Source organism: Temnothorax longispinosus, chromosome 11 (genome assembly GCF_030848805.1).
Source record: "Temnothorax longispinosus isolate EJ_2023e chromosome 11, Tlon_JGU_v1, whole genome shotgun sequence".
Classification (NCBI taxonomy): domain Eukaryota; kingdom Metazoa; phylum Arthropoda; class Insecta; order Hymenoptera; family Formicidae; genus Temnothorax; species Temnothorax longispinosus.
This window is the reverse complement of record NC_092368.1, coordinates 17,569,957-17,596,824: the sequence shown is the minus strand read 5'-3', so window position 1 is coordinate 17,596,824 and position 26,868 is coordinate 17,569,957. Positions and strand designations below refer to the sequence as shown.

At 39.1% G+C, this 26,868-nt stretch overlaps 2 protein-coding genes across 3 annotated transcripts; one reads left to right on the top strand and one right to left on the bottom strand.

Annotated features, from left to right (window-relative positions):
- Positions 1–218: 218 nt before the first annotated feature.
- Regnase-1 (Regnase 1) lies at positions 219–17,094 on the top strand. Its single transcript, XM_071792512.1, has 7 exons — positions 219–543; positions 10,456–10,732; positions 11,533–12,049; positions 12,883–13,168; positions 13,369–13,696; positions 13,862–14,150; positions 14,463–17,094. The coding sequence occupies exons 1-7, from the start codon at positions 526–528 to the stop codon at positions 14,818–14,820; spliced, it is 2,073 nt and encodes a 690-aa protein (XP_071648613.1). The 5' UTR covers positions 219–525; the 3' UTR covers positions 14,821–17,094.
- Positions 17,072–25,540, bottom strand: Usp16-45 (ubiquitin specific protease 16/45). Of its 2 annotated transcripts, none has more exons than XM_071792510.1 (13): positions 25,280–25,540; positions 24,517–24,653; positions 24,251–24,438; positions 24,001–24,163; positions 23,687–23,851; positions 22,924–23,145; positions 22,121–22,383; positions 21,813–22,039; positions 21,156–21,645; positions 20,567–20,864; positions 20,123–20,392; positions 19,546–19,721; positions 17,072–19,213 (listed from the first exon to the last, which is right to left on the bottom strand). In XM_071792510.1, exons 1-13 carry the CDS (start codon positions 25,362–25,364, stop codon positions 19,141–19,143), a joined length of 2,757 nt encoding a protein of 918 aa, XP_071648611.1. In that variant the 5' UTR covers positions 25,365–25,540; the 3' UTR covers positions 17,072–19,140. The 2 variants fall into 2 exon arrangements, with proteins under 2 accessions (XP_071648611.1, XP_071648612.1); XM_071792511.1 differs by having other exon boundaries at positions 24,520–24,653.
- Positions 25,541–26,868: the final 1,328 nt, after the last annotated feature.

Sequence of the window (26,868 nt, the reverse complement as noted above, 5' to 3'; positions counted from 1 at the left end):
TTTCCACGCACGGCCCTGACAGGTGGAAATCACGTGGCCGCTGCGACAATCACGAGTGCGCGCCCGAGCGAAGTTCTATTGCGGGTCACGCGCGCGGGGGGCAGCGCGGGGAAGGGAGAGCGGGCAGCGCCACCTCGATGCGCGGCAGTGGCAGTGGCGGCGCGACGGCGCGGAGGGGGGTGGGGGATCCGTCGCGGCGCGCGTCGCGCGGCCGCGCTCCATTCACCCGTCCGCCGCTGCCGCGTACGTACGTGCCTCGTGACTTGTCGCGCCCGCGCTCGCGTCCGCACGCAGTTGCGCCTCGTCGATATCAGCGCAACGCGAGATCGAGAAGGATATACATATATATACGGCGCGCGGGATATTTCCAGTGATCCAGCGGTCAGTGCATTGGTGCGTGATGTGTCGCCGTCGTCCGACCGGCCATTGAAAAGTGCAAAGCCGCTCCGCCGCCGCCCGCCGCTCCCGTTCGAGCTCGATTCTCGTTACGTGAGAAGGATCTACGCTCCGCGATCCACGGACGAGATGACGGTCGCTGGAAAGGTAAACCTGGCTCCTGCCGGATCTGTGTGTCGATCGCGAATCGTCGCCAGACTCTTTCGCGTCGCCTACCTCTGTCTACCAATGCGCCGAGAGATCGTTCCGAACCGGAGAACGTGTTTGAAAGATTGAAAGTTCGGACTTTTGGTCGTTCGAGGCTTTCCCTTTAAAGGAAAGGTCCTTCGTAGAGCTGTCTTCGTTCTCGGAACCAGATGAAGCGGTATTCGCAGTCGGATCTTGTATTTAATTAGATCTTACATTTAATTGAGACGGTTTTAAATTCTACAGATGCGTATATCATTGATTTTAAATATAAGATCCGACTACGAATACCGCTCTAACGTGTTCCAACTACTTTAAGTCCTTGATCCTCCGTTTTATCGGCACTTGAGATACAATCGTTCGTACGGTTTGTCACAGCACACGTTCCCGCATTCGCTTTTGAATTCGAAAAATTGCGCCATACTTTTGAAAACTGGGGGAACCCCGGATCTTAGAGGTCCAGATTCCCGTGAGAGTGCCCTCCTTTTTTTTCTACACGGCGGTACAAAGTATTACGCGTACGGATTGATCGGTGACAAAATTATTCAATTATTGTCACGAGATGAAATCGCGAAAAATGGAAAAATGGGGATCGATATAATGGAAGCGCGCTTGCATAACTTTCCCGCTTAATACTTGATCCTCCTTTGTACACAAAAGAGGGTCGACGGACACTCTCTACGACCCCGGATACGACGCCGAATTTCGACACACGCGGTGCAAGCTGTGTGTGTGTGTGTGTGTCGCGTTATCGCCCATCTCGTGGCGTGATGTTACCCGCCGTGATCGGGCTGACGTTAAACGTGACTATAATTATCCTCGCGATTAGCCGTCATCCGGTTTACATCGAGTCGGTTCACTCGGCCGCTAATTGGTCGCCCGATATCGCAGACAAACCGCGGGCGACGAGAGGAGGGGCATGTGTGTGTGTGTGACCGGCGGACTTTTAATTTTCCTCAATGGAAGTCGCGCCATATTACTCGCGTAATTACTAATCGTGTAAATTTGATAACCAATATATTTAGAGATTATTTGGAGTTTCACGGCGAGATGTATAAATTTGCATTTAAGTTTTTCAAAAATAATCTCGAACTAACCTTTTTGATCGCTGTTCGCTCTGATCCGAACTCGATATCAATCCTTTGAAAGATACAAGGATACAAAGGTCGGGATGCCGATAAGAAAGGACTTTTAGCAAAGTTCAGAAAGGAAAGCGACAACGGAACTCAATCTATTCTCCAGCTATTTTCACGTAAACTTGAAATTTTAATTCGTTGTTAGTTTAAAATATTTGAATATAATTGTAAGAAATTAAATTAAATTATAATTAATAGAATTTAATTATGGTAAATTTTATTAAATCTAATTAATAATTATAATTTAATTTACTATAAGAAGATATATTTACTAGAATATATTATATTATTTTCACACGTGGAAGCAACCGGGCTAATTAAGAGCCAGTCGCTGTTGACGGTGCGAAAATTATATTTATTCTTCGATGGAATTAGACGTACGTTTCGGTCCCTATTCGGACCATCTTCAGATTAATGAGATAAGGCTCTGTTGGATGCCCACCACACGTGGAAGGAACCGGGCTAATTAAGAGCCAGTCGCTGTTGACGGTGCGAAAATTATATTTATTCTTCTATGGAATTAGACGTACATTTCGGTCCTTATTTGGACCATCTTCAGTAACGTACGTCTAATTCCATAGAAGAATAAATATAATTTTCGCACCGTCAACAGCGACTGGCTCTTAATTAGCTCGATTTCTTCCACGTGTGGACATCCAACGGAGCCTTATCTCTCAAATTTATATTATTTTATTTTTTATAGTAAAAAATTTAATTAGGATTAAAATTGACTATATATAATTAAATTCAATTAATGATTAAATTGCCAACGTTATTAAATTTAATTATAGTAAAGCTGTAGTATTAGAAAACATCAAGACGTTTTTAAGTTCTCATGTTCCAATTTGTGACGTAACTTTAATAACGATCTATCTGTTGCAATAGAGATCAGTTTTGTCATTAGCAAAGTTATGTAAGCATTAAATCATTGATTTTTCAGATAATTCTAATAGCTTCTGTCTTGTATTCTTCCTCTGACAGCTTCGCCTTAATTATCGTCGTGACACTGAAATAATGCAAAATATCAGAGTGCCAGATTTAACAGACAATAAATATTCAGACGAAAAGACGTCTTCTGGTAAAAATCTTGAAGCTGTCTTAAAAAAAAAGACATCTTTTAGACACGCGTGTTTGTCTGAGCACATTATTAAACCAGACAATTGGGCGACGGGAATAACGACGATCTTTCACGACGTTCCCTGCCAAAGAGAAATTCCTCGAGATGAGTTAAGAACGTCGAGGGGGAGCATTGTTTAATTGCGGGACGCTTCGTTTGTCCGAGACGAAGAGGGAACGTGGTTTCGAACGATTGTGTTTGGCGAACGCGCACCGCGCCGCTCTCGAAGGCGCGCTTCCGGGTTGGAATACTTGACGTTCTGGCCTTTCACGCAATCGCGAGAGAGCACGGCAAAGTGGACACAGCCCGCCAATCGGGCTCGCATTAATCACTCGAAACTCCGCGGCCCGCCGCGCCTCAGCCCGCTCCGGCTGGAAGTGTGTCGAATCCGGTTGAATCCCGTATCACGCCTCGTCTCGTGTGCGGCGAGGATGAGCGGCGCGGAAACGCGACCGCTGTTAATATACAGGCGAATACGGGAGGGCATTCCCTCCGGAGCAACGTACGGAAAAAAAAGAAGGGGGTCAAATCGAAACAAATACTCGAATATACGCAATGATCTATAATCTCCCTGGTGGAAAAAATGTCTCAGAATGTTTAATATTATTAATCAGAATTTCTATGAAAATTTTCTCATTGTCAGATTTTTTCGAATAGGGACATTTTTCAGAAAAACTCAGACAAAATAATAATGAAATAGGTTCAGATTTTTTCCGCCAACACATCTTTGTAGAAATCTGAATAAATATGAGAAAATCTGCGCAATTTATCAGAAATTTTCATACATACAGATACCGAAATATTCCCGAATCTGAGAAATTTGACATGCTTTTTTATAATTTTTCATAAATCTAAATTTAAAATATGAGAAACTGAAAATTTCTGAGAAAATATAAAAAAAATTTTTTTTATTAGGGCTTCTTAAAAAAATGTTAACTTTTTTTTTTTGTTGAACCATATAAATGACTAAGTATTCAAGCAAGTTTTTTTCGTTTAACGTAATATAATCTCATTCCTAATAGGATTATAGATTGTTGCATATATACGAGTATAAAATCTTGATTTGACGCTTGTTTTTTTTCTGTGCGGGTGTCGGCAAACAATTCTTGTTTAACAATCTCAGGTGTCCTGCTCGTGAGATAAAATTTGTTTTATTAATCCGCCAAGTATTGTAATATAAGTCACGCGGTGATATCTGTCGAGAGGCCGACACACTTTTGGCACAATATTCTTGTAAAGTTTAACGCAGGTTTGTGAATAGCGTAGCGAATTCAATAAACATGTCTGTCGTTCGAGTCGAGTTTCTACGAGGCGAGAGCGACGACGTCGTCCCACGGTAAGAAATTAAACGGACGATCCCTCGTCGTTTCCGACCTCCTTCCTGCGGTCAGACCGCAAGGAAAACGAGTCGCCGCGATGATGACAATGATTCTGGTTTCTGACATTTTGTTTGTTGAATTGCGATCGGTTAAAACTCGTCACCGGCTTAAAACTCGTGCGCGGTGATTTTGCTTGACGATTTCGCGTCGGTCGGTTCGCGACGAGCAAAACAAAGGATTCGAAAAAGAAAATGTTGCGTAAGAAAGATCTGTCAGATGTCAAGAGACAGGATAATTTTCAGTGATTCGTTTCGTTTCTTCAGTTCCACTTGAGACACCAGTTCTAACAGTTTGACGGTCGAGACTATTTTAGTATTTGATAAGACAAATAAAGAAGCTGACTCGGTGATAAGTAAAAGATATGGAAGCCTGACCGCGTACTTATACGTCGCGCGAGAAATCGTCAGGAAATTTTAAACCTAAGATACTCACACATAGGTAAGATATGAATTTCTACTCGACAAATTTTTTTTTTTTCAATTTTTAATTTCACAGAGCGACTCGATAGGCAGATTATGTTTGACGTTTTAACGGATATGAGAGCCGTCATATTTTTAAACGGTAAATGAATTTGATGGCATAATAGAATCCTTATATAAATTCCAGGATTTTATTATCTGAATGTCCTGAAATGACAGTATCGAAAATTTTGTATTCTTTACAATGAGAAAGGACAAAGACACAAATAAATTAATAATATAATAATTTAATAAATTTTTATTTACTTTAATAATATATTTGATTAATATATATTGATATAATATTTTAGCAATATTGACGAATATAAAGTTTAGTTTTCTATGTCAAGAAAGAGAATAATACCAAAGCGGGCGAGTGAGAACCGAGCGAGGCTAATTAATGGAGGGACAAAAGAGGAGGGGACGAAAATGAAGTTACAAGGATGACGTGGAGGTTGTGCAAGATCTCTCTGTGTATACATCCTATAGCTGGCGTCACCGCGACTCGCGCGCGAGCCGACATCGGAATAAATTAGGTGGTCTCCGGTACCGGTGTACCCGGTACCGGACCGTCCTCCTTCTTGTCCTTTGCCGTCCTTTTCCGTAACGTGTCTCCCATACGTATAGACATCGCGGAACCAGTTTCGGGAATATTCGAAGATAAAGTCGGGGAGACAAATTCTTAGAGGCGGTTCCTCATCTCGGGCAATGACGAGCGTCATCGAATTTTTACTTTCGAGATCTTCTAAAGTGATCAAATCTATAAAAACAATGTTAAGAGCAATAGTATCTCGGGTTTTAGAATTTTATTATCTACACTATCTACAGTGTTCTGAAATAATGTATCGAAAAAACTGATGTTTTATTATAACAGCATCGGTTTAATTGAAAATAAAAACAGTCTTAATAAAATAAATAATATTTTATTAAAACAAGAGCATAAGACGTATGTGTTTCATACCGTAATATTGAATTAAGTAATACAACATTCTTCTTTTCCGTGTGGAATCTATGATTTTTGTATTTTTCATAATAAACATAAATTTCGGACATGCAGACGTATCTGACAAATTGATATATTATTTTATTATTATCATTTATTGCTTATTGCTATGGAAATGATAAAATTTGATATTTAAAGTAACAATAGAATCCTAAATTCCAGGATTTTATTAACTGAATGTCCTGGAAATAATGGGATCGAAAATTTTGTATTCTTTACAATCAGAGAAAGGACAAATCCGGCACAAATTACTAATTTATTATTTCATTGTCAGTTCCATTTTAATGGAGCGGAAAAATCGCGCGACCCGAATATATATACGTATTTCACGTTTCTTTATGACAAAACGAATAATAATGTTGAGAGAGCCAGTGCGCGGGAGAGAAAGTACGCGCAGCAGCGACGACGGAACTTTCTTTGGAAAATTGCCGTCTTCCGGTTGATCTATCTTTTCGCGGACTTTCTAACAGAATCCTATGCCGGCATCCGCGACCGTTATTTTTCGACAATCAGACCGAAATACCTATAACGTATCCGTGATATCGCGACTCCGGAAGTCATCACGGTACATTTACCAACGTCATATATATAATTTAATTGTCGCGCAAAGAAAAAGAGACTCCTCCCATTCTTCCCTTCTTCCTTTCCAAATTTCGACATCGATATGGGAAACGCGAAGAAGGCAGTGGAGAGTGTCTCCGGCAAATCCCATGACGCAACTCGGCGACCACAAATGAAAAATACGTAAAACTGAAATTCATTAATATTTTAATAACGCGCATTGCAACGTTACGTACTACATATAATGACTGAAACGTGTTCTCGTTGACACATATATTAACGGTCCAGTTTTACGTGGATATATCGAGAGGTGTATTATACGAAGTGCGCAGATTTTTATACGGCCGACTACGCCGCACAGATGAGAAGAAATTAAAATTTTCTTTTTTATTTTGCTTTTATATAAAATTTCGCCAGAGCGGAGATCTGCATCTTGGGGTCGCTCCCAAATTTGATCTCTCTCTTCCTCTCTTCTTTTTTTCTCTGCCATTGTGTCACACGTATGCCACACGTACACGTCGTCGTCCGTCGTTGCTCTTCGCGTGTACCCGATACGTTAAGCTAGATCCGGGAGTGGTGGGCGACAACGCAAGGTTGTCGAGAAATTCGTCGCGGCGTACATGCATGCAAAACGCTGCCAGTTCGATCTCGGTTTTCGCAATCGGCCGGTGCTCGACCCAGCTCGAGCTGCGAAGGGGACGAGGGGGCATCATCCCAAATCAATGAATTTCGCGGTGAAGTCGCATCCTCCACGTACCGGATCTTTCGAAACTCGCGAAAGCTCGCTGCGCTGCGCCGTATGAAGCGATCATCGTACGAACGCATCCGCGCGTGTGTGTGTGTGTGAGATTCGCGTTATCTACTTCTAATTTATATTACAATTATTATATTATTGCTGGTGTTTTGTAGACGTAGCCGGAGAAATTTATATATCAAAAAGACGTATATTTATATTTTATATAAATATAAAATGTTGGAATATGTTGGCAAATTTTTACTTTTCTCTTTACTTTTTGTGTATTATTCATTTTTATATTATATACAATTTTTTGTACATACTTACAAAGTTTTATAATATGATACGAGCATGAAATTTTAGAATAGAGGCACGCGTGCTTCTAAACTAATTTGAAATTGAGGCCTCGGGGTATCTTACATGCCTATCTAAAGTTGTCCAGGAATCTATTATTCTTACGTAAGTTTCTAGTTGCGTTCGTGCGTGCGTTTTGAGACGCGAGTGACGCAAAAATTCTCATTGTCACTCTACACCTGTAACATTACGTCGCTCCGCCGGCGGAACGGGCGATCCTGATGACCGCTATGGTGTCTCTCTCTCTCTTTCTCTTTCTGTCTTTCTCTCCCCCCTCTCTTTCTCTCTCTCGTCCTCGCCCTCGCGTCTCTCTACTTTCACCTGGATCTCCGCTAATGGTTACATCCGCCAACCTGGGAGAGCTATGCCCCATTTACGATAATTTCTCGAACCGGAGACGAGTCGCGCACGAATCGTCTTACGCGGATATCTCTTCGATAGCATTTTTAACGACGATATTATATTTAGTATTTAAGAAAAATAAATAATGCATGCTAATTGACGTTGAACATGTGTTGCTTGATGGTTTGACGAAGATAAATTTTATTTAGGAAAATACATATGCTTATTTCTAGTGTCTTTTTTTGTTATTTTTTCTGAATATTCGTTAACAGCAGTTATAATTTAAGATAATATATATTTTTTCCAAAAATATAATTTGGTGAAAAAAGTACATTTTCTCAAAATTTCTGTTTATTTTCTCAATACAATTTTTTACTAGTATAATCTTTTCTTATTTTTAGTCTGTCAGTTGTAATTCTCATTATCTCGAATATCGATTAAAAAGAGATATGTTGCAGTATGTTCATTTCTGTAAAAATTATATGAAATCGAAATTAGCTCGCGGCTATGCCATATCCACTCCAGTGCCGTTCTCATTATTTTATATTCTCAAATATAGACATAATATCGTTCTAATATCGAACTGTGATGGCAGTTCACCGAGGAAAGGTCGCTTTTACTGATTTCGGGCCTCTCCGAGGCTTCTTTATATTTATTTCGTCCGCCATAGAAACAGACGTGTACGACCGACTCACGTGTAAGTTAAATAATCGACGTTGGAAGGATGAATAATAGCGGGCTAGAGGTGGAACGTAACGAGTACAACGTGGACTCGGTTAAGTAACGGAACGTAAACGCACGATGAGGGAAATGGCTGCCGTCAAGTGGAGTACGGATCGGCTGTTGTCGCTTATCGGCGCGTACTTACACGTTGCAGTCTGCAGATCGTTCATTTCCGCATTGCCCGGCGGTTTATTGACACCCTAGGCACCGAGCGTTCACATTCAAGGTGCATGCCTGCGAGACGTTCCTATACGAATCGATCTTCATTTTTCTTCTATACAAACGGTTCCCTACGTCCTCAAATTCTGCAGATGCTCGCAACGGTTACCTTAACACGCGATTCACGTTCCACGTGTACGCATAATTCTTTCAGGTCCTTCGAGAGTTAATTCAAGGACCCTTTTGGAGGCCGCAAAACCTCCTTGATTTTTACATAGCTTCATCTCTGTGTACCGCCGTGTAGCCATAAATCGACCAAGTCCTTATTTGCCGGCCGTTGCGCTTTCGTATACGTGCAAGCCTTTTTCCCTTCTCCCCGCCCGTCTCCACCCCGCATAAAAGGATAGAGGATAAAGATCTGCAGATACGAGATACAAGGTTGATACCAGCGCGTCAGCCCTAAAGGAGATCCGCGGATCTTTCATCCTCCCTCCGCCAGTGCTGTGTATAATAGCAGCAGAATCTGACGCCTTAATGTTTACAAGGGACGGGAAGTCACTGTAATGGTGCTGTTCTATTTTTCATGTTGCAAGCTCATGATTTCTTGCCTGCTCTTATTAGTACTCTTTCCGCTGGACTCCTAATATTAAAATTAAAAGTTGGAATATTATACAAGGCGTGTATCATACTAATTTCGATAGAGTTATACTTTTTTATAAGCTGGTTTTCCTTTTTTTGTTAAATCTAACAATTATATAAATAGAACAAATGTAAAAAAAAGACGAAGAAACAAAAGTCAACAAACAGTATAAAATTAATCAATCTATGAAGTCTCTCCGCAATAAATTCTGCATGTATCAAGAGACAAAGTCGTGTCTCGCGCCACGTGCAGAGGAGGGTTGACTCACATTTATAAAATGATGTATTCAAAGTATCTTTTCTATATGTTTGTTCACAGTTAATACAGTATTATAATGAAGCATAAAAACCGCCATTTTTAATAGAATAATGTCAGGTCAAATCTCTCTTAGGGTCAACCCTTCCCAGTTTCCCTTTATCTCAGGATCTGGTAATTATCATGTCACTTCGTGGGCAGATAGAATGAGTTAAACTGAATAGACAAGTTCTTTATTGTTTTGCGAGTTTCTCAATAATTAATAAAAAAATAAATTAATAATGATGACCGCGGCGAATTAGCGTGCGTCCGCGCGATTCGACGAGAAGAGACAGATTTGATACTGGCTCTGGTGCGTACAATTCTGTTGGCAGATTGGCCAGATTGCTGGTAGAAGAAGCGTAGCAAAATTTATCAACAAAATATGAATCAATTATATGAAGAAAATTAAGTAAATTGCCACAGTTTGACGCAGATTGGCAATAGAAATGGAATATAGAATGTGCCCGACAGATTCTGCTCGGTTTCTCTACCGCCAATTTGCTGTCAGATTATATCAGTTCTGCTGACAAAACTCGAGCTTAATGCGAACACAGTTAACGCCAATTTGCTAGCAATTTGGATAATTTGCCAATCTGATGGCATACCATGGACAATTTATTTACAACGTTGTATCAGTTGGTATTAATCATGATTCATTTATTGATTTTATATAGTATTGATGTTATATAGTACGATTTTATGTAGTTGAATCTTATAGGTGGTAATAAATTTCTCTATATCTTCCAGATTATTGATATTTTATTTTCGTACGAAATACTCTGACGATAAATCGAATAATCCTTATCACGATAAACCCTTTTTCAAAAAGTATGTCGAAAACAGCCTATTTCTAACATGATTTTTTATTTATATGACTATTGATACTTAAAGTGCCTCCATTTGTATTATTACACGGAATAGCCCTGAAACACTTCGTATTGTAAACAATTTCGTCGCCTGTATTGCAGAGATACGTGGACTGCACGGTACTGGGCACGGGCAACATGCCGGACGCCGAGGACTCCTCATACGACAGCGACTACGAGGCCGAGGACTCGACGACGACGACGGCGATGACGACGACGACGACGACGATGACGGCGACAGCGGCTGGGCGACGTCCGCGCTCGGAGTCGCAGGTGTCCCCGGTGCACCCGGACGTATCTCGCACCACGTCCGACACTTTGGCGGCCGAGTTCGCGGAGTACGTTACTATCCAAGGGCCGTCACCCACGCAGAGCCCGGGTAGGTCTCTTCCCGAATTTCCCTGCGATCGCTACAATCGAGCGAGAGAAATCCGAGATACAGGGAGCCTCGAAACAACATGTCTCTTTAATGACAGACATTTCGGCCAATTCAGAAAATGTTGAGTGAGGTCATAATTTGAGAGAGTCTCTCAGAAGGCTCGAACTGGCCAACTTCATAAATTAAGGAACAGAGAAAATTGACAAAGTTATTATAAGTTAATCACGCACTCTATAATATTAATGTGAGCAAGTTCCTGAAAAATGAAGTGTTGATTAGCTTGGCTTCTGAGAGGCTCATTTATCACAACTCTTGTAGCTTGTGACCTCGAGTTGAAATTCTTTAAAAGCAAACTCCACTTATTAAAAGATTAATCAAGAAATGTATCATTCTATTTCATCTCCCAAAGTTTAGTTTGCGAAAAAACTCTTCTTTTTCAATCTCTTATTATAACTCGAAAAATTATTGGATACCTCGATATTCTTATTCAGGAAATGTCGGTATTGAAAAGAATCTGTCATTAAAAGAATTGACCGCAATTCCGATTTCTAATTAATGTCTCTGTTACGGGAAATATGATAAATTGGGAATTATGCATAATGGCCGGGCAATTTGATTAATTTGAACATTTTTGCTTTTATTATTCAAATGTCTCAATAAAAGAAGCGGGAATTATGCATATTGCCCGGCCATTATGCATAATTCTCGAATTAATCAAATTTCCCGTAACATCTCTACAAAAAGACAAATAGAAAGCGATTTGACGACAATATTTATATTTTAAAAATCCATTCGTTCAGGTTATACCGCTCGCGTGGAGTTCGCCCTCAAGCTGGGCTACACCGAAAAATTGGTGCAAGCGGCGCTACAGAAGCTGGGCCCGGACCCAGGTCAGAACGAGCTATTGGCCGAGCTGATCAAACTCGGAGCTACTTGTTCCCCGAAGTTTACCGACGGTCCCGATGAAGCGGACAGTCTGCTGGATGCCGAGATGGGTATCGACGAGGGCGGAGGGTCGATCCTGACCTCGACGACGGCGACGATCGCCACGGCGACGAATGCGATCTCGTCGATGGACCTGAGGCCCGTTGTCATCGACGGCAGCAACGTCGCCATGAGTCACGGCAACAAGGAGGTGTTCTCCTGCCGCGGCATCAAGATCTGCGTTGATTGGTTCCGCGCCAGGGGCCATAAGGAGATCACCGTCTTCGTGCCCAAGTGGCGGAAGGAAGCCTCGAGACCTGACAACCCGGTCGCCGACCAGGAAATCCTGGGCGAGCTCGAGAGGGATCGTCTGCTCGTGTTTACACCCTCCAGGTTGGTGCGACGTATGCAATTCGCGTCCGAGATTCAGGAAGATTTAAACAACTCGTCTGACTTCACACTAAAATATTTCCCTCGCTCCTTTTGTTTTAAAGTTACTCTTCGAATGTACTAGATCTCGGAATCAAATATTTACTTCGAATATTGGATCAACTAGTTAATATGAAAATAAAGTTTGGAAATGTAGACGTGAAAAAAATGAATGAATTATACATTCGTCTAAAAATATATGACTTGCATAAGTCACGTAAATAAAAATACGTGTCAACTGCGAGTCTCGGCGATGAGAAATGAGAATTTAAAACGGAGATCATTGTGAGGAACGTAGCGAAAGATGTCCTCCCTCGTCCCAGCACCTGGACTTGCTTTGCCACCGGCTAATATTATCCGGAGCTGGAATAACCGGCCTCACGTTCTATCTGTCCGCGCACGATCTATCCGCGTGGACTTAAATCGTCTCAAGGATCTCCCCTTTCCCCTCCCTCTCTTCTCTATTCCTTTTTCTTTTTCGCTCTTCTCGGTATTCCGTTTCCAGAAACAAAAGTGAGGCGTTCGACGCCGTGTGTCGCGAATTCGGGGGTTTGCGAATAAATATAATTCGTTATTCTGATTTTCTGGGTCTGTCCGAATGTAAAATAGACAAGTACCTACATTAATTTAAAAGCATTTGACTGATTTCTTGTAACATTTAGATTTTTATATCACGTCATTTTGTACAATTTAATTGTTTATACAATTATAATGTTATTATGTATAATTCATGGTACGTTTATTGACGCGAAATATCTTTTTTTTTTTTTTTTAACGAAAATGTTAAATGTCTGCAGGTTGGTGGGCGGAAAGCGTATGGTATGCTACGACGATCGGTACATCCTAAAGCTGGCCGCGGAAGTCGATGGCATCGTCGTCAGCAACGACAATTATCGGGACTTGGCACAGGAGAATCCCGAATTCAGGAAGGTCGTCGAAGAGAGAATCCTGATGTACAGCTTTGTAAACGATCGATTCATGCCACCGGACGACCCCCTCGGCAGAAGCGGACCTACCCTGGAGAATTTTCTCAGAATCGTTCCCAAAAGGGTCGATCCTGCTCCTCCGTGCCCTTACGCCAAGGTAATTTCCCCTTTTTCGTTCTTTTATTCATTTCCATTATATTATCTTCAAAAGCTAAAAGAATTTCTCGCTAAAATTAAGGAACTGAAATTTAGATTCCAGATCAAAACACCTGGTGAGGAGGTGCTTGTTATCAAATTAAATAAATATCGTACTTTTAGAATTGAATCAAGTCAAATGGCTGTTTCTTCAATTCCCAGAAATGTACATACGGCAACAAGTGTAAATTCCGGCATCCCGAGAGAGGCCCACATCCGCATAAATCTGTGACAGAGCGATTAGTGGAGCACGCTCAGCGTCATTTACAAGCACGTGGGCCCAGCCTGAGCCTGCCGTTGCCGTCCACGAACGCATCCGTGTCTTCGCAGCATCCGCCGCTCTGTAAGGCCAGGTCAGCCGCACCGTCAAATGTTCAACCTTTGTCGTCCGTCCCGAAGAGCAGATCGGTGGAGAACGTCACATCCGACTTTTCCGCAACCAGTCCCGCCATGTATAGCCAGCAGATGCCTCCTGCACAGAATCCTCAAGGTGATAATTAAGGATAAACACTAACAATATTATTTATAAATTATTTAATTAAAAAAAGACTTTTTTTAAATACCTAACAGTTCTTTTCTATTTATTTATTTTTTTTTTTATTGTCAGATGGTGAGATGGTCCTGATAATTTAATAATCTTATGTTTTTGTCAAAGGTTACCCATCCGCGGTGAACTGGGCCACGCCAAGAGTGAGCAACCCCGAGCCAGAACCGGTGAACATGCACCGCAAATTACAACGGCAGCTGACTCTGAATCCAGTGTGTGATCCGCGGCTTTATCAACTCAGACGATATCATCAGCAGCAGCAACAGCAGCAAACTGGCCAGTCACCGCAACAGCAGCAACAGCAATCAGTCGTCAACCCACCGCGCTCCAGTATACAACACCGATCGTTGACGAGACTCGCCAGCAATGAGTCGTCGTATCCAGTTACCGCTATGAGGTGAGTCTGATTTATTTGAATATATTTGAATATATATTCATTATCTGGGTCGTGTTTTATGAATTGGTATATTATAATTGAATGTAGATTGCACGTAAGATCTTCCACGATGTCAAAATAAATTATGTGTTTTACTATATAAAATTTTCAGATATGAAATTATTAACTATTTAATGATTCTAATGTTGATCCGTAATTCTTAGAAAATAAAAGCAATTGTGATTTAGTTAAAATTTATTACATCAGGTTAACAACGTCTTTAATGAATTAAACAGACTCGAATGATCTCTACATTTTCAAATCTTATTTCAGCTGGGACCATCCTGACTGCCTACAGCATCATCACCAGCACGTGATGCGTATCGCTTCCGCCCCGGATTCTTACAGAGCGTGGCCGCCGCGCGGTACCACCTTAGTGCCGCCATCACGGGTGCAGAGGCTAGGCACCTCGGATCCCCAGCTGAATCTGTTACCATCGCCACCGTCCACGAGTTTACACGTGCCCTGGGGCACGCAGACCCAGGATGTTCGACGTCGCCTGCACTACCATCTCGCCAACATTTTTCCCGAGGAGCAAGTGCAGACCGTCATGGCACTTCATCCCCATGAAACCGATCCCCAACAGATTTGCGCCGCAATTCTGGCGATGTTCCCCAAGAATCAGAATTGACGCGATTATGAATTTTGCACAGAAGGTGTTCACGAGTTGGAGCATTGGACCATTGGAGCAACTATCTACGTATGATAGTTTTCTATTATTTTTGTGAACACCTTGCATATTGCAGAGAAATTTTAATGCAGAATGCAAGTCTAACGATTACCTGCATTGAAGATATTAATTGATCGAATCGTTACAGAGAATATTCATATTTTTGAATCGTTATGCCTTTCTCTCTCACTCTTTTCTGAAGTTCTGTTCTGAAATTTCAAAGTTTTTATTGCGTTTTCGTCCTACTAGCCAAGATAAGCTAGTACTTCTTGGACGGAGAAAGCGAAAAAGAAAACCACCAACTCAACACAAAAATCTAAGAAATATCCTAATTTTTCAGGCGTCCTCTTAGATTTTCGCACTGTTTGGGAGCGATTAAACGAGAGAGAAACGGGCGCGCATTAGTTTAGGGCATTACAACACGAATTCATTGTTATATTATTCGGGGAGTAAACGGTGAAAGGATCCGTATTTTAATCTGTCATTTTTAAACGTAATAAACATGCGTCATCGAATTATCGTCTCACATTGAGCCGATCAACTTCTGTCTCCTCGACCGCACTCGCGAAATCGTCTTGTTCTACCACCGATCCCTGGATTTCAACTAAATTTTATGTAATTTATTGAGAGTAACGATTTATCGTAGAATTTTAGATATTTATTGTTATAATTTATTATCATGATTATAATTAACGGTAATTACTCGATTTTAAAGAGATTCTTTAACAGATGACTTTGTTGTTTCATTAATTCTGTCACACAAGAAAGAGGGAGAAGACATTGGTCGTGTGACAGATTGAAAGAGATGTAGATTTTTGACACAAGACGATGCTGCGAAAATCGGTCGTTTATATTAGCGGCTGTGAATTATGGAAAACCCATATATATATACGTACACATAACTATGTGCATACATAGAGCTATGTGTATGTATATATGTATATCGCCCGGCGATATTAATATAGTTCGTATTAATATAGTACATGATATATAGAGAGTTTAATTACAGTCAATAGAATTGAATTTCTTCCGAATTATAAACAAAACTCGATCTTTACTTTTACGGTATCGAGAAAAATTTAATTCTCATGATTGCAATCGGGCATTCTATATGTGTATAACGCACGAACAGCATTTCGATGACCTGAAACAGGACGAGTATATCGTGCAAATTGTACGAGGATTTAATTAATATTTAACAGACTTTTATTTACGCTGTTTTTCCATCTCACGTTGGAGAATATTGTACAGTATTTTAATCCACGGAACTGTCAATTATATATTGCAGCTGTAAAGCTTACGAAGAAAAAAAAGGATTAATTTTCGAGTGTTGTTTTAACTTGATACAGTCAGGATATGTTAAGAATTATTATTTAATTTTTAGAATCCATTTGAAATCTATCTTTTATTCGAGGATCGAGATATCGCAGAATGAAAAACAGAAAAACTTTGTTAATGGTCCAATGGGCCGAGATTAATCCTTTTATGCCAGATATGTTTATTTTTATAGCAAACATATCGCGGTATTTTTAATAACTGAAGAGAAAATGAATTAACTAACACAATTTTAAATACTGTTTTATGAAAGTTATCAAATTATAAAGATTATATGCGTGCGTGTGTCTGTGTGTGTGTATATGAAAGTCATATGAGAAGTTAATCAAAGAAATAAATTTGGCGAGAATAGTTTATATAAACAAGTGGATATCTGCAATTTACAACAGTTCATTAATAGTATAAAAATATTTATACTATTACTAAAGAATTTTTATAGCTTCTCCGAAGATCGCGCGATCTTCTTGTCCTTTCCCCTCGTCTCCCCTATGTTTATTTAACACAAATGCTACAAGATTTTAATATATATATATCTATATATATAAATATATACATACACGTATGTGTGTGACATGTGTATACATATGTATAATGGCAAATCTCCCTTCTTTTCCCCTCGGAATCGCAATACCATGTATTGCTGAAAATCCGCGAATTGCGAAGCAAATGCTATATAGCATGTTGCACCTAACAGAGAAGTGAAATAAAACATTTATTACTCTGCACCATGAAACTAAAAAGGAAGAAAGCGATAATCGTTTTGGTTGTGGAGAAAACGATTATTATTATTATTATTAATTTTTATAATCGATGTTAATCTATTTGCGTATGTGCGTGTCGAATTTGTATCAATGTCATTGTGAATGGATATTGCAAATAAAGGTCTTTTTCTTTTATTTATATTGCCGCCGATAGAGTTTTGTATACATTGATGGGATGTTTTAATTTCTAAAAATTGGATGACTTAAGGCTCCGAGTCTTGCAGCAGGCAATCTGTCCACCTTGTACATATACGACATTTGTCTACCGCGTTTATTTTCATTCAAGACGAATGCTCCGATCGACGAACTGTGAGTGTGAGATCCTAATGTGTTCCTAATAATTGAAACAATTTTTATAAAGTCATTTCCGTAAACGTTGAATCAACCGAATCGGAAATTTAACAGAACAAGGAAGCTAAAGAGACAAATTGCACGATTAACGAATCGCCTGTCGTCGCAAGAATTTTATTATAAATGCAATTGCGAGTACGTCGTGATAAGAACGTGACAGAAACGTCTCGTCCGCATTAAAAAAAAACAAAACATTGCTAGTATTGCTACGTGCGCACGTTCGATACTTTCTTTTTTTTTTCGCAATAGCGTATCTTGAATGCGATGAACGCTAACGTCGCAGTTCGTGAATGATAATTATTCAGTTGCTCAATTAAAAAGTACAATAAATGCACGTGTATCGTTATCAGTGACTTTTGCTCTTTTAAGTATGATAAATTCATATACGCATTCAATGAAACTCATATATACGTTCAGCGATAGTTATCAGTGGCGTTATCATTTGCACATGCATGATTCGACGATATCTTCGGCGGTTTAACACTCTCAACATAAACAGAAATTATTAGCGTCCGCGATATCTATGACTATATTTACACGGCAACTTATAATCCGATTTTATAACTACCGCATACTATCCGATCTAAATTTTTTCTTCTTTTGATTATAACGATCATTTTAATATGAATCTATAATATTTTGATACCCTAAACGTCTAAACATTTGAAATAATCTTTGATACATATTGTGTATTGTATACAATATACTAAAAATTGTAGTTTAAATATCGAAAAAGTCTCAAAAAGTTCATATCTAAATGATTATAATAAAAAAAAAGGAAAATTTTGGCTCGGATAGTATAAGGTAGTTATTAAATCGGATACAAGCCGCCGTAAACGCAGTCTATATGTGACCGCATTTGTGATCGTTATCACGGGCAACAAGCGTATCTGCAAGGAAGCGGAATTTCGTTTAACTTTGTGATGCTTTGTACTCAAAGGATTAAGTAAAATTCATTATATATTGAACATGCTTTAACGTCTGTGATCTGTCGCAATCGAGATACACCATTGAGAAAATTTATTATGCCCTTCCGTGTCAATTCATTCCAATTTACAAATTATTACAGTCGCGCGTCATCACATTTAATCTCCTCATTTAATCTTCGTAAAAAGATCATGTCTACATAAACCAATATACGTAAAATGTAATTATATAATATATATATATATATTTTTTTTAATATTCTAAGTTACGAGCATTTCAACTGTAACTCGAAGTTACGAAACAGTAACGTAAACCGGAACTATTTTGTGATAAAAGTATATTTATTATAAAAGATTTTTCTTTCATTTATTTGGTCTCATATCCCCATGAAGTGTTTCTATGAATTCAAGATTAAAATCCACATAACCTTGTTAATTATTATGCTAATGTTATTAATATATTATGCTAATAATAAGTTTCATTATCACTTTATTTTGTGCTATGCAATTCATAAAGGAAAGCGCTACTGAATCGCAAAGTAATTCCGATTTCACCAATGTTACTAGAAAATACAAATACTTCCAGAAATCTGAGGCTCCAAAAGAGTCTGGAAATTCAGATTTTCAATACGTAATCGACAGTTTGTAAAAAGTTTCTTGTTATTCTCACGATCTACCCACTAACTGACCGTAGGAAACAACTTAATTTTTGATATTCCTAATAGATTACAGATTTCTTGCAATGTACACATAATCAGTTACATACATCATACATCCAATAACGCGTGATATGATACTAAAAATTGCAGAAGTAACAAATTCGTTATAAGTCTGTTTTCGTTCTCTCGAGAATGGGAAATGCGAACGCAACTACGACTGTCGTTCCCGTTCTGCTTTGTTCTATCGAATCAGAGAATCCTCTCGTAGAATAAGAGATACGCTTGACTTTGCAGCACTGTACTTTCATCTACCTCTGATACCCTAAAATAGACAAAACACTATTAATAAATGTCGAAGTAATGATAAAATAAGCAAGTGTAAAAGTGTAATAATTAAAGTGACGCGTATCACACATGAAACAAATTAGCAAAAAAGTGTAATAATTTTTATTATATTCTCTCATGACGAGAAGCAACCCGCGTAACGTTAGCATACTCTTCTTCTTGCAAGATTTGTGCTTTAGAAAATTTTATTTAATTCTTTAAACGAAAAAACGACTTGCAAATTAATTCTATAATCCCCCGCGACATTAATTTTATTATGTAATATTTTTTGTGTTTTCTGATAAATGTGTTATAATAGCATTCTCTTACCGAGAATCTGATACATAATACCATCTTCCAGGTGGTGGTTCCACAACGGATGCAGCTTTCGCTGATGCTTCTTCTCCTTCCGAATCTGAACTACTCGATTCGTTATCCGCCTTAGGATCTTTATCCTTGGGAAGAAATTTCCATCGCGGATCATCTGGCGATAACGGCAGTCTCGTCTAACAGGAGTAAAAGATTCGATAAGTAATAATAATTCTTCAAATCTGGCCTGCCATAATCAATCACATTGTATCTCCGTACAATAAAAGATCATCAGAAGCGAAGCAGTTGAAATATCTAGTATCTCTCTACTCTTCTTTGACTTTTTTCTTTTTTATAACGACTTACAATGCAATATGATTGTAACGACTTTAAGAAGGTCCTTCGATATTTTCATATAAACAAAAAGATAATAAGAAGTTCTAGCATATTTTCATTTAAAGCTATTTCCAATATGCACATTCTTGTTTGAATATTTTTTTTTTCAGAAACAAGTCATTATCTTATTTTTATAGAATGTCGAGTGTCCCAGTTTTAAAGTTCTAAAATTTTAAAATCCGACACGCCGAATACAATCTACCTTGACATAAGCAACGTAGTGACCACCATGAACGGTCCCACTGTGCTCGACGACCCCATAAAGCGCATAAAGTCGAGGTTTTTTGTGATCTGTGCAAACCGGTGCCAAGTCTAGCAATATCGGAAACGACACGTGCTTGAAAACCTTTCGGAAGCTGACTCTCTGCGTTTGGAACCTCTTCAGATGCAGTATCAACACCGGGGGCACATGAGAGATGAGATATTGCTTGGTACTCGAAGTACACACCATTTTCGACGAGCTCTCTTGATTCTGACAAAAAAAGAAAAGCAAAAATAAAATAATGTTATTGTTGATTCTTGCGAGGAGACGAAAAGGAAAATGTTACCGTAACAACAGTTCTTACATATTTCTTTGAATATGTAAGTTTAATTAAATTTCTTTAGAGATCTTGAGAGAAATTGCTTTCCTTTCTTTTTTACTTACCTTCTTCTCGCGAGCGGTGCACGCCTCGCACACGACTTTGTTGCTTCCCGTCATCAGCTCCAGCGCGGTGAATTGATTCAAGCACGATTCCACGGAACATTCGCCTTCCTTGGTCGTGTACCTGTTGGGCGATTGATGCCCAGCGATTCCCAGTTTAGACATTCCTGTCATTATATCACCGAGCTCATTATACGCGTCTTGCTCCTCGGGATCATCTCCGTTGGGAGTTCCGTTGTTGTATTTCCTTCTATCGCACCTCGATAGAGCAGTTGTCATCCATGTCTCAACACCGTCCAATCTGAGAAAATGCCACGCTCAATTCAACGTTCAATGGAATCTTAAGGGATTTTTGAAAATACAATACTCAAAAATTTTTTAATTGCCTATAATTTCTATAGTTTTAAATCTAAAACTTTCAAAAAGTGTTGACTTTTTCACGCGTACACACATTAAAATTCAAGAATTAAAATAGAGAAAACCTAAGGTTTAAGATTCGTAAAAATCGATAATTAATAAGTTTAAAATGGAAATATTAAGGACGTTCGAAATTTTTATATTTCAAATATTTGAACATCTGAGTGTGTCCAACCTTTCCGCGACTTCTTCTTCGTCGTTGACGGGGCTAGTGGGGCTCTCTTTGGAAGCGGCGGAGCTGCTTAGGCTCGCGGTGGGCACCTCGGGACTCGTGACGTCGGAGTTGACGATCATGGAGTTTGTCAACGCCGTGGCCGACGCTTCGTTCTCGGAGCTGACCGCGCCGACGTTCTTATCAGTCTTTTCGGACGGCATCCTGATTTGAGTCAAGTCCGTCATCGACACGTCAGTTGGACTAGGGCTAATTAACGCGTTAATGTTCACTGGATGTCTAACTTGTGCTGGGTCCAGGCTGCTGTCCAGATTACAACCCTCCAGGTTGACCTCGCTATTGAAATCGCTGTTCGGATGATGAGGAGGGTGATCAGCGGGAGATACAGGACTGGTGACGGCGGACGCTTTCTCCGAGCTGTAACCGGACTCTCCGATCTCCGGATGAGAATTGTCCACCTCGATATTGTCTTCCACGTCGGCGTCGCTCTCTTCTGAAAATAAAAATGTGTTTTTTTTTTATAGAAAGCGTTTACAAGAAAATCGATGTTAAAAATGGGAAAATGTCTTCCCTCCAGGACATTTGTATATCGAATTTAAAAAGTCCGAGTTGTAAATAGCTTCTCTATATTTATGACAGAAGAGAAAAAGAGTTATATACCTGACTTCAGAACATTGTCGTTGTTTTCTTCCACAGGATTATTCAGATCCATTAACATGTTAGAATTGTTATAATTTTCGTGCTTTTTATCTCTAAATAGTTTTCGGGTTTTCCTGGCTGCCTTTTTCTCTTTCTTCAACTGCTTCCAAGATGTATCGGAGGTTTGAGAATCGCGTTGCTGGATGTTCATCATGTCGAAAGCGTCCTCGAATTCGTTGTTCTTCCTTCTACACAAAATGTGATCGTATATTACTCTAAGTTAATCAAATTAATTATCGTAACTTAGGGAAAATAAGTTTTCTCTTTACTTTAAGAGCGGAGGTTGTGGCTTATCCGCCGTGACGGGCAGGCTCAAATCAAGGAATGGCTCGGTGCGTTGCGACGAGTGATGGCAATCCAGACACTCCAGGGTAGATACCAACACACCGCGGAATACCGCCTCTGGTCCTAACAGCCGTGTGCTGGCCTGATTGCCATAGAATTTCACGCGAGATCTCAGGCCCTTCTCCACACAATCTGGCTTGGTTTTCCCGCTCAGGCCGACCTCCTTCAAAATTATGCTCTGGTATCTCTGCAAAGCAACATACAAAATTTCAATTTACTTAGAGAACTCATCACATCATATTAAATATATTAAGAGCTAGCTGATCTGACGTTGCTTCAAGAAGGATAATAGATTTAAACTTTGTATAAAAACCGATTTCCTATATATTTTCTTAAATAAAATAAAGTGCAAGTATAAAGTATAATATGATATAAAAGTATAAAGTATCTAGAATACGTGTGTAATTTTAAATATTAAATGCAAATTGAATAAAAACAATGGAGTTATGGAATTTCAAGTGTAATAAGATCTCCGTTGTAGCACGTAACAATGGCTTGCGTGGAGTAAAGCTTTAACATAAGGATTTTCTTTCGTTTCTTTAATGTATTCTCTTCTCTATTGTTCATTCAAATACAAGAATGGTTTTTATAAACAAAAAATTTTAGCTGCTTTGAACTACCATCGCCACTCAAATACAAAACATTTTAAAAACTAAAGGCGACTCTGACATCATTAGAAAAAAATATTTAGAGCAAAACATTTAATTAAGAGAGCTTTCTCGCTTACTCGGAGATCTTCATTCCGAACTATTTCCAACAAGTGTCGGAGAAACTCGTGTGAATCATGCTGGCCTCCGTCCACGCATTGCGTAGTCTTTTTCCTGAGTTTGCAGAGAAGATTCAAAGGAGTATAAGTTTGATGACCATTGGTATTTTGCATTTTCGACAGGGTTTCGCAGAGAATTGACGTGAAACTGCCCCATCGTTCCAAGGTCCCCTCGATTGGCGGCTATGTGACAAATAAAGAAAGAAAACAATTTTTTTGTGAAAAAACAAATGCAAAAATTTTTAATTTTATTACTTATGGGAATCTCTGATAATATTGACACACCTTCTTATTTTGTCGATTTATTTGATTAGATATGATTAGATTTTGTCGGTTTATCAAACGCAAATTCGATTGACTTATCGATGGACTCGTTTTAGTTGCTGTAGCCAATAACTTAACTATTTGGTTATCTACAAATCATATTGCTTTACTTCCACGGCCGGAAAGTTGCAATATTTATTGTTTGTTTGAAAATTTCCTGTCTCCCAAGGGACGATGCAATGTCACGATTTGCTGATCTCCAGTTAGAATTAACTTTTGGACCACTTTACTTACTTTGTTTTTATTATAGTAAAATTTTCTCAGTTAAAGTTTCTACTATCACATAGGTGACCAACAAGGAGCTTTTGCTTAACGGACAACTATTCTAGCACTAAGCTATCCATTATCCCGCAAAGATCTCGAGATAACAAAAGACAATGTTGACAAAAGCTAAACGTACCAGCTCCACTTCTTCCTCGGCATCGACAGGTTTGTGCTTTCCACCTGGTAAAACAAATTTCTCAGGCAAACGTAGGTCGTCCAACACTTTCACCAAGTAAGGTGTCTGCGCTAAACATTGAAGTACGGCATTGAAGAAACAGGTGTTTCCTAGATTTGCTAAACCCTGCAGCACAATTAAAACATTTCTTTATTACAAACATATATTTCTCCCCATATTATATTGCATTATACGTTAAAAAAGAAATTGCAAGACTTCTGAGATTAAGAAAAGCAGTTTGAAATTAAATTAAAAAAAAAACCGACAATACATACCCCGACTTTAGGAAGATTGTTGAACATTTTATGCTTCTCCTTCTCTTGTACATCGACTATCATTTCTTTTTGGCACTGATTCGCTAGCATTTTCGGTTGCTGAGATATTTGCGGTATATTGACACACTTTTTGATAAACTCTACAGTTTCTAGCAGCTTTTTCCTAAAAACAAAATATACGCGAGCATATACAATTATAAACAAATATAAACCTGCTTTTTATACTAAAACAGTTTATCGTTTAACTCACCTACTGTTCGGATGAACCTCGATTTCGCACCGGTAGCACCAGACGTTCCAATGATGAGAATCCGTTGCCATGCAATGGCAGTCGCTGTGAGGCTTCCTGTAATGTTCAACGGCATGTTGCTTCTGCTCTTTGCCACAGCCTTGTTCTCCACATTGCAGGCAGATCCACAGAGGCTTTGAAATATTGCTCTGTAAGTTCAAACGGCTCGACGTTAGATTTCAGTATCTAGTATGCCTTTCAATCAAATAATTGTGTTTACAACTTACAACCTCCTCTGTTGTCTCATGGTCCGTCTCTAGTTTCTTGCACAGGGAACATTCGCTCAATATGCCAGTCTTTTTCAGGTTCTTCTTCACTTTGTTCAAGTTGATGGCTTTTGCTATATGCGGACATCTTGCACCTGCTAACAGTCAATTAATATTGTTTACACATTGAAATATAGCTGAAAGTTTGTTTCAAGTGTTTCTTTACAGATTTTATCAGACATTCTGTGTTTTGAATGTATTAAACTGCAAAATTCTTTTTTAAATGATTGGATGCTGGGATCTCAAGTTCCCTGAACCTTGAAATTTCTAGATTGCAATGTTTTTGTATCGCTGAATTTCTAAGCCACTCGATTTTGCTCTGTTCTGAACAAACTGAAGTGAATAAAAGGCAAACAAAGGAAATCCAGAAATAAGGAAAAGACAAGACTTTTATAAACACTTTGCGTATTGAATATATTAAATTGCAAAAATCATTTTTAAATTATTGAGAACTGGGACCTCCCTGGACTTTGTGTCTAAGTTTCTAAGCTGCTCGATTAGCTACTCCGCTTTGAAAACTCAAAAGATACATCCCTAGGGATCCCCAGGGATCTGAGCGACCGAGCGAACAAAGGAAACCCAAAAATAAGATAGGGATGAGAAAAATAAAAATCGACAATTTTCGATTCCGCTCTTCCCCTGAGCCGGAGGAGCTCGGCGATCCCGTGGAAATCGGGAACTTTGGGTGTGGGGAAGGGGGAGAAGGGGGGCACGAGTTCCTAACCTACGCTCGCCTCCTCGCAGGACTCGGTGGAGGCCTCGCTGACGTCGGGATTCGCGTCCGGCTGCCTGTTCCGCTTCTTGCTCATCTCGCCGCGCTACCTGCCGTGGACGTTGTCGTCGTCGCGCGCGCGCGCGTCCGTGCCCCGCCGCGCCAGATATCCCCCTCGCTCGTCAGCTAAATCCTGACGTTTGCGTGCGTAAAAAAAACATGTGGAAATTCAGCCCGTCGACGCGCGCGCGCTCGAAGTACAGTACACCACCAGAGAGAAAGGGATGAGATGCGCAATATGGCCGCGTTCAGCAGACACAACTGTTGAGTTCGTCTTATCAACACGCTGCGTTGATTGGTTGGTTCTAAAAGTAAGAGCCAATCACGTTCGACTGCTACTGAGCGGCTTGGTCTGTTGAACGCGCCCTATATATTTTCTTGGAACGCTTTTGCTAGGCCGTACAGTAGCGCCACAAATCTACTTTCAGGAATTGGAACTACGAGTCACATCCACTTATCGATACTGTCGATGAATTTGGTTCATGTCCGTGCTGTGTATACATCCACTTTGTTGCATAGTTACCTACATATGAAATACCTGACTTTTCTGAGAACTGCAGAAATATGATTTACAATCATTCTTTCGTGTTTTTACACATTCCATAATCAAACCAATTGGATTGTGTAATACATTTGGTACACGTATCTTTATGTTCTTGAAAAGTTGAAACATATACTCTCAATTATAAAAAAACCCATCTCAAGTATAAAATTAGTTATATATAAGCCATAGTTAATTCTTTAAAAATTAGTGGCCATATTGAATCTGTTATCTAGACTTTTTAAATTTCAAATTAACGATCCCAAAAACATCCATCTACTAAAATTCAGCAAAATATATTTTTAAAAAAAGATTGCGCAACAAAGGGTTAAACATAGTAAATTATCTAACATAATGCACAATAAAACTGTACATTAAAATTAATGTCATTAAAATTAATGAGAAAAAATTCTTGTACATTCTTTTCTGTGCTATTGTTATTTAAACGTATTTTTACCAATCTCTTTTTTAATACTTCAGCTTTAATAAAAATTTGAAAAAATAAAAAAAATCAGCACATTGATTTTAATAAAAAAAATTCGCAAAAGAATTCGTTTGAATTGAATCATTATACAATATTAACCGGTATTTTCTGTAGATGCGTATAAGCACGATAGATAAAACTAATTAACCTTAACTAAAATTATAAAATAACCTCGTCGATGGCCTCCATTCTGAAATTAACAAGCTAAAGACCCTGGTTTTTATCCACAGGTGAGACCACCAAGATGCATTGACTATAGTACTAAACAATTGATATGCTATATTATATCCTATTAATTGCACCACTTCCATTTGGCGTACAACAGAGTCGTCCTTGAGTATACAGAGAGTATCCTCTCTAAACATCGCAACATAATTTATCTTAGTATTTTGAAGTCCTTTATTCATAAGCGTTCACAAGGTTTATTTATATTTACGTTTATTATAAATCACTTATAATACATATGTACATGTAATTATAATGTATTACGTGTATTATAATTGTCTTAATATATAC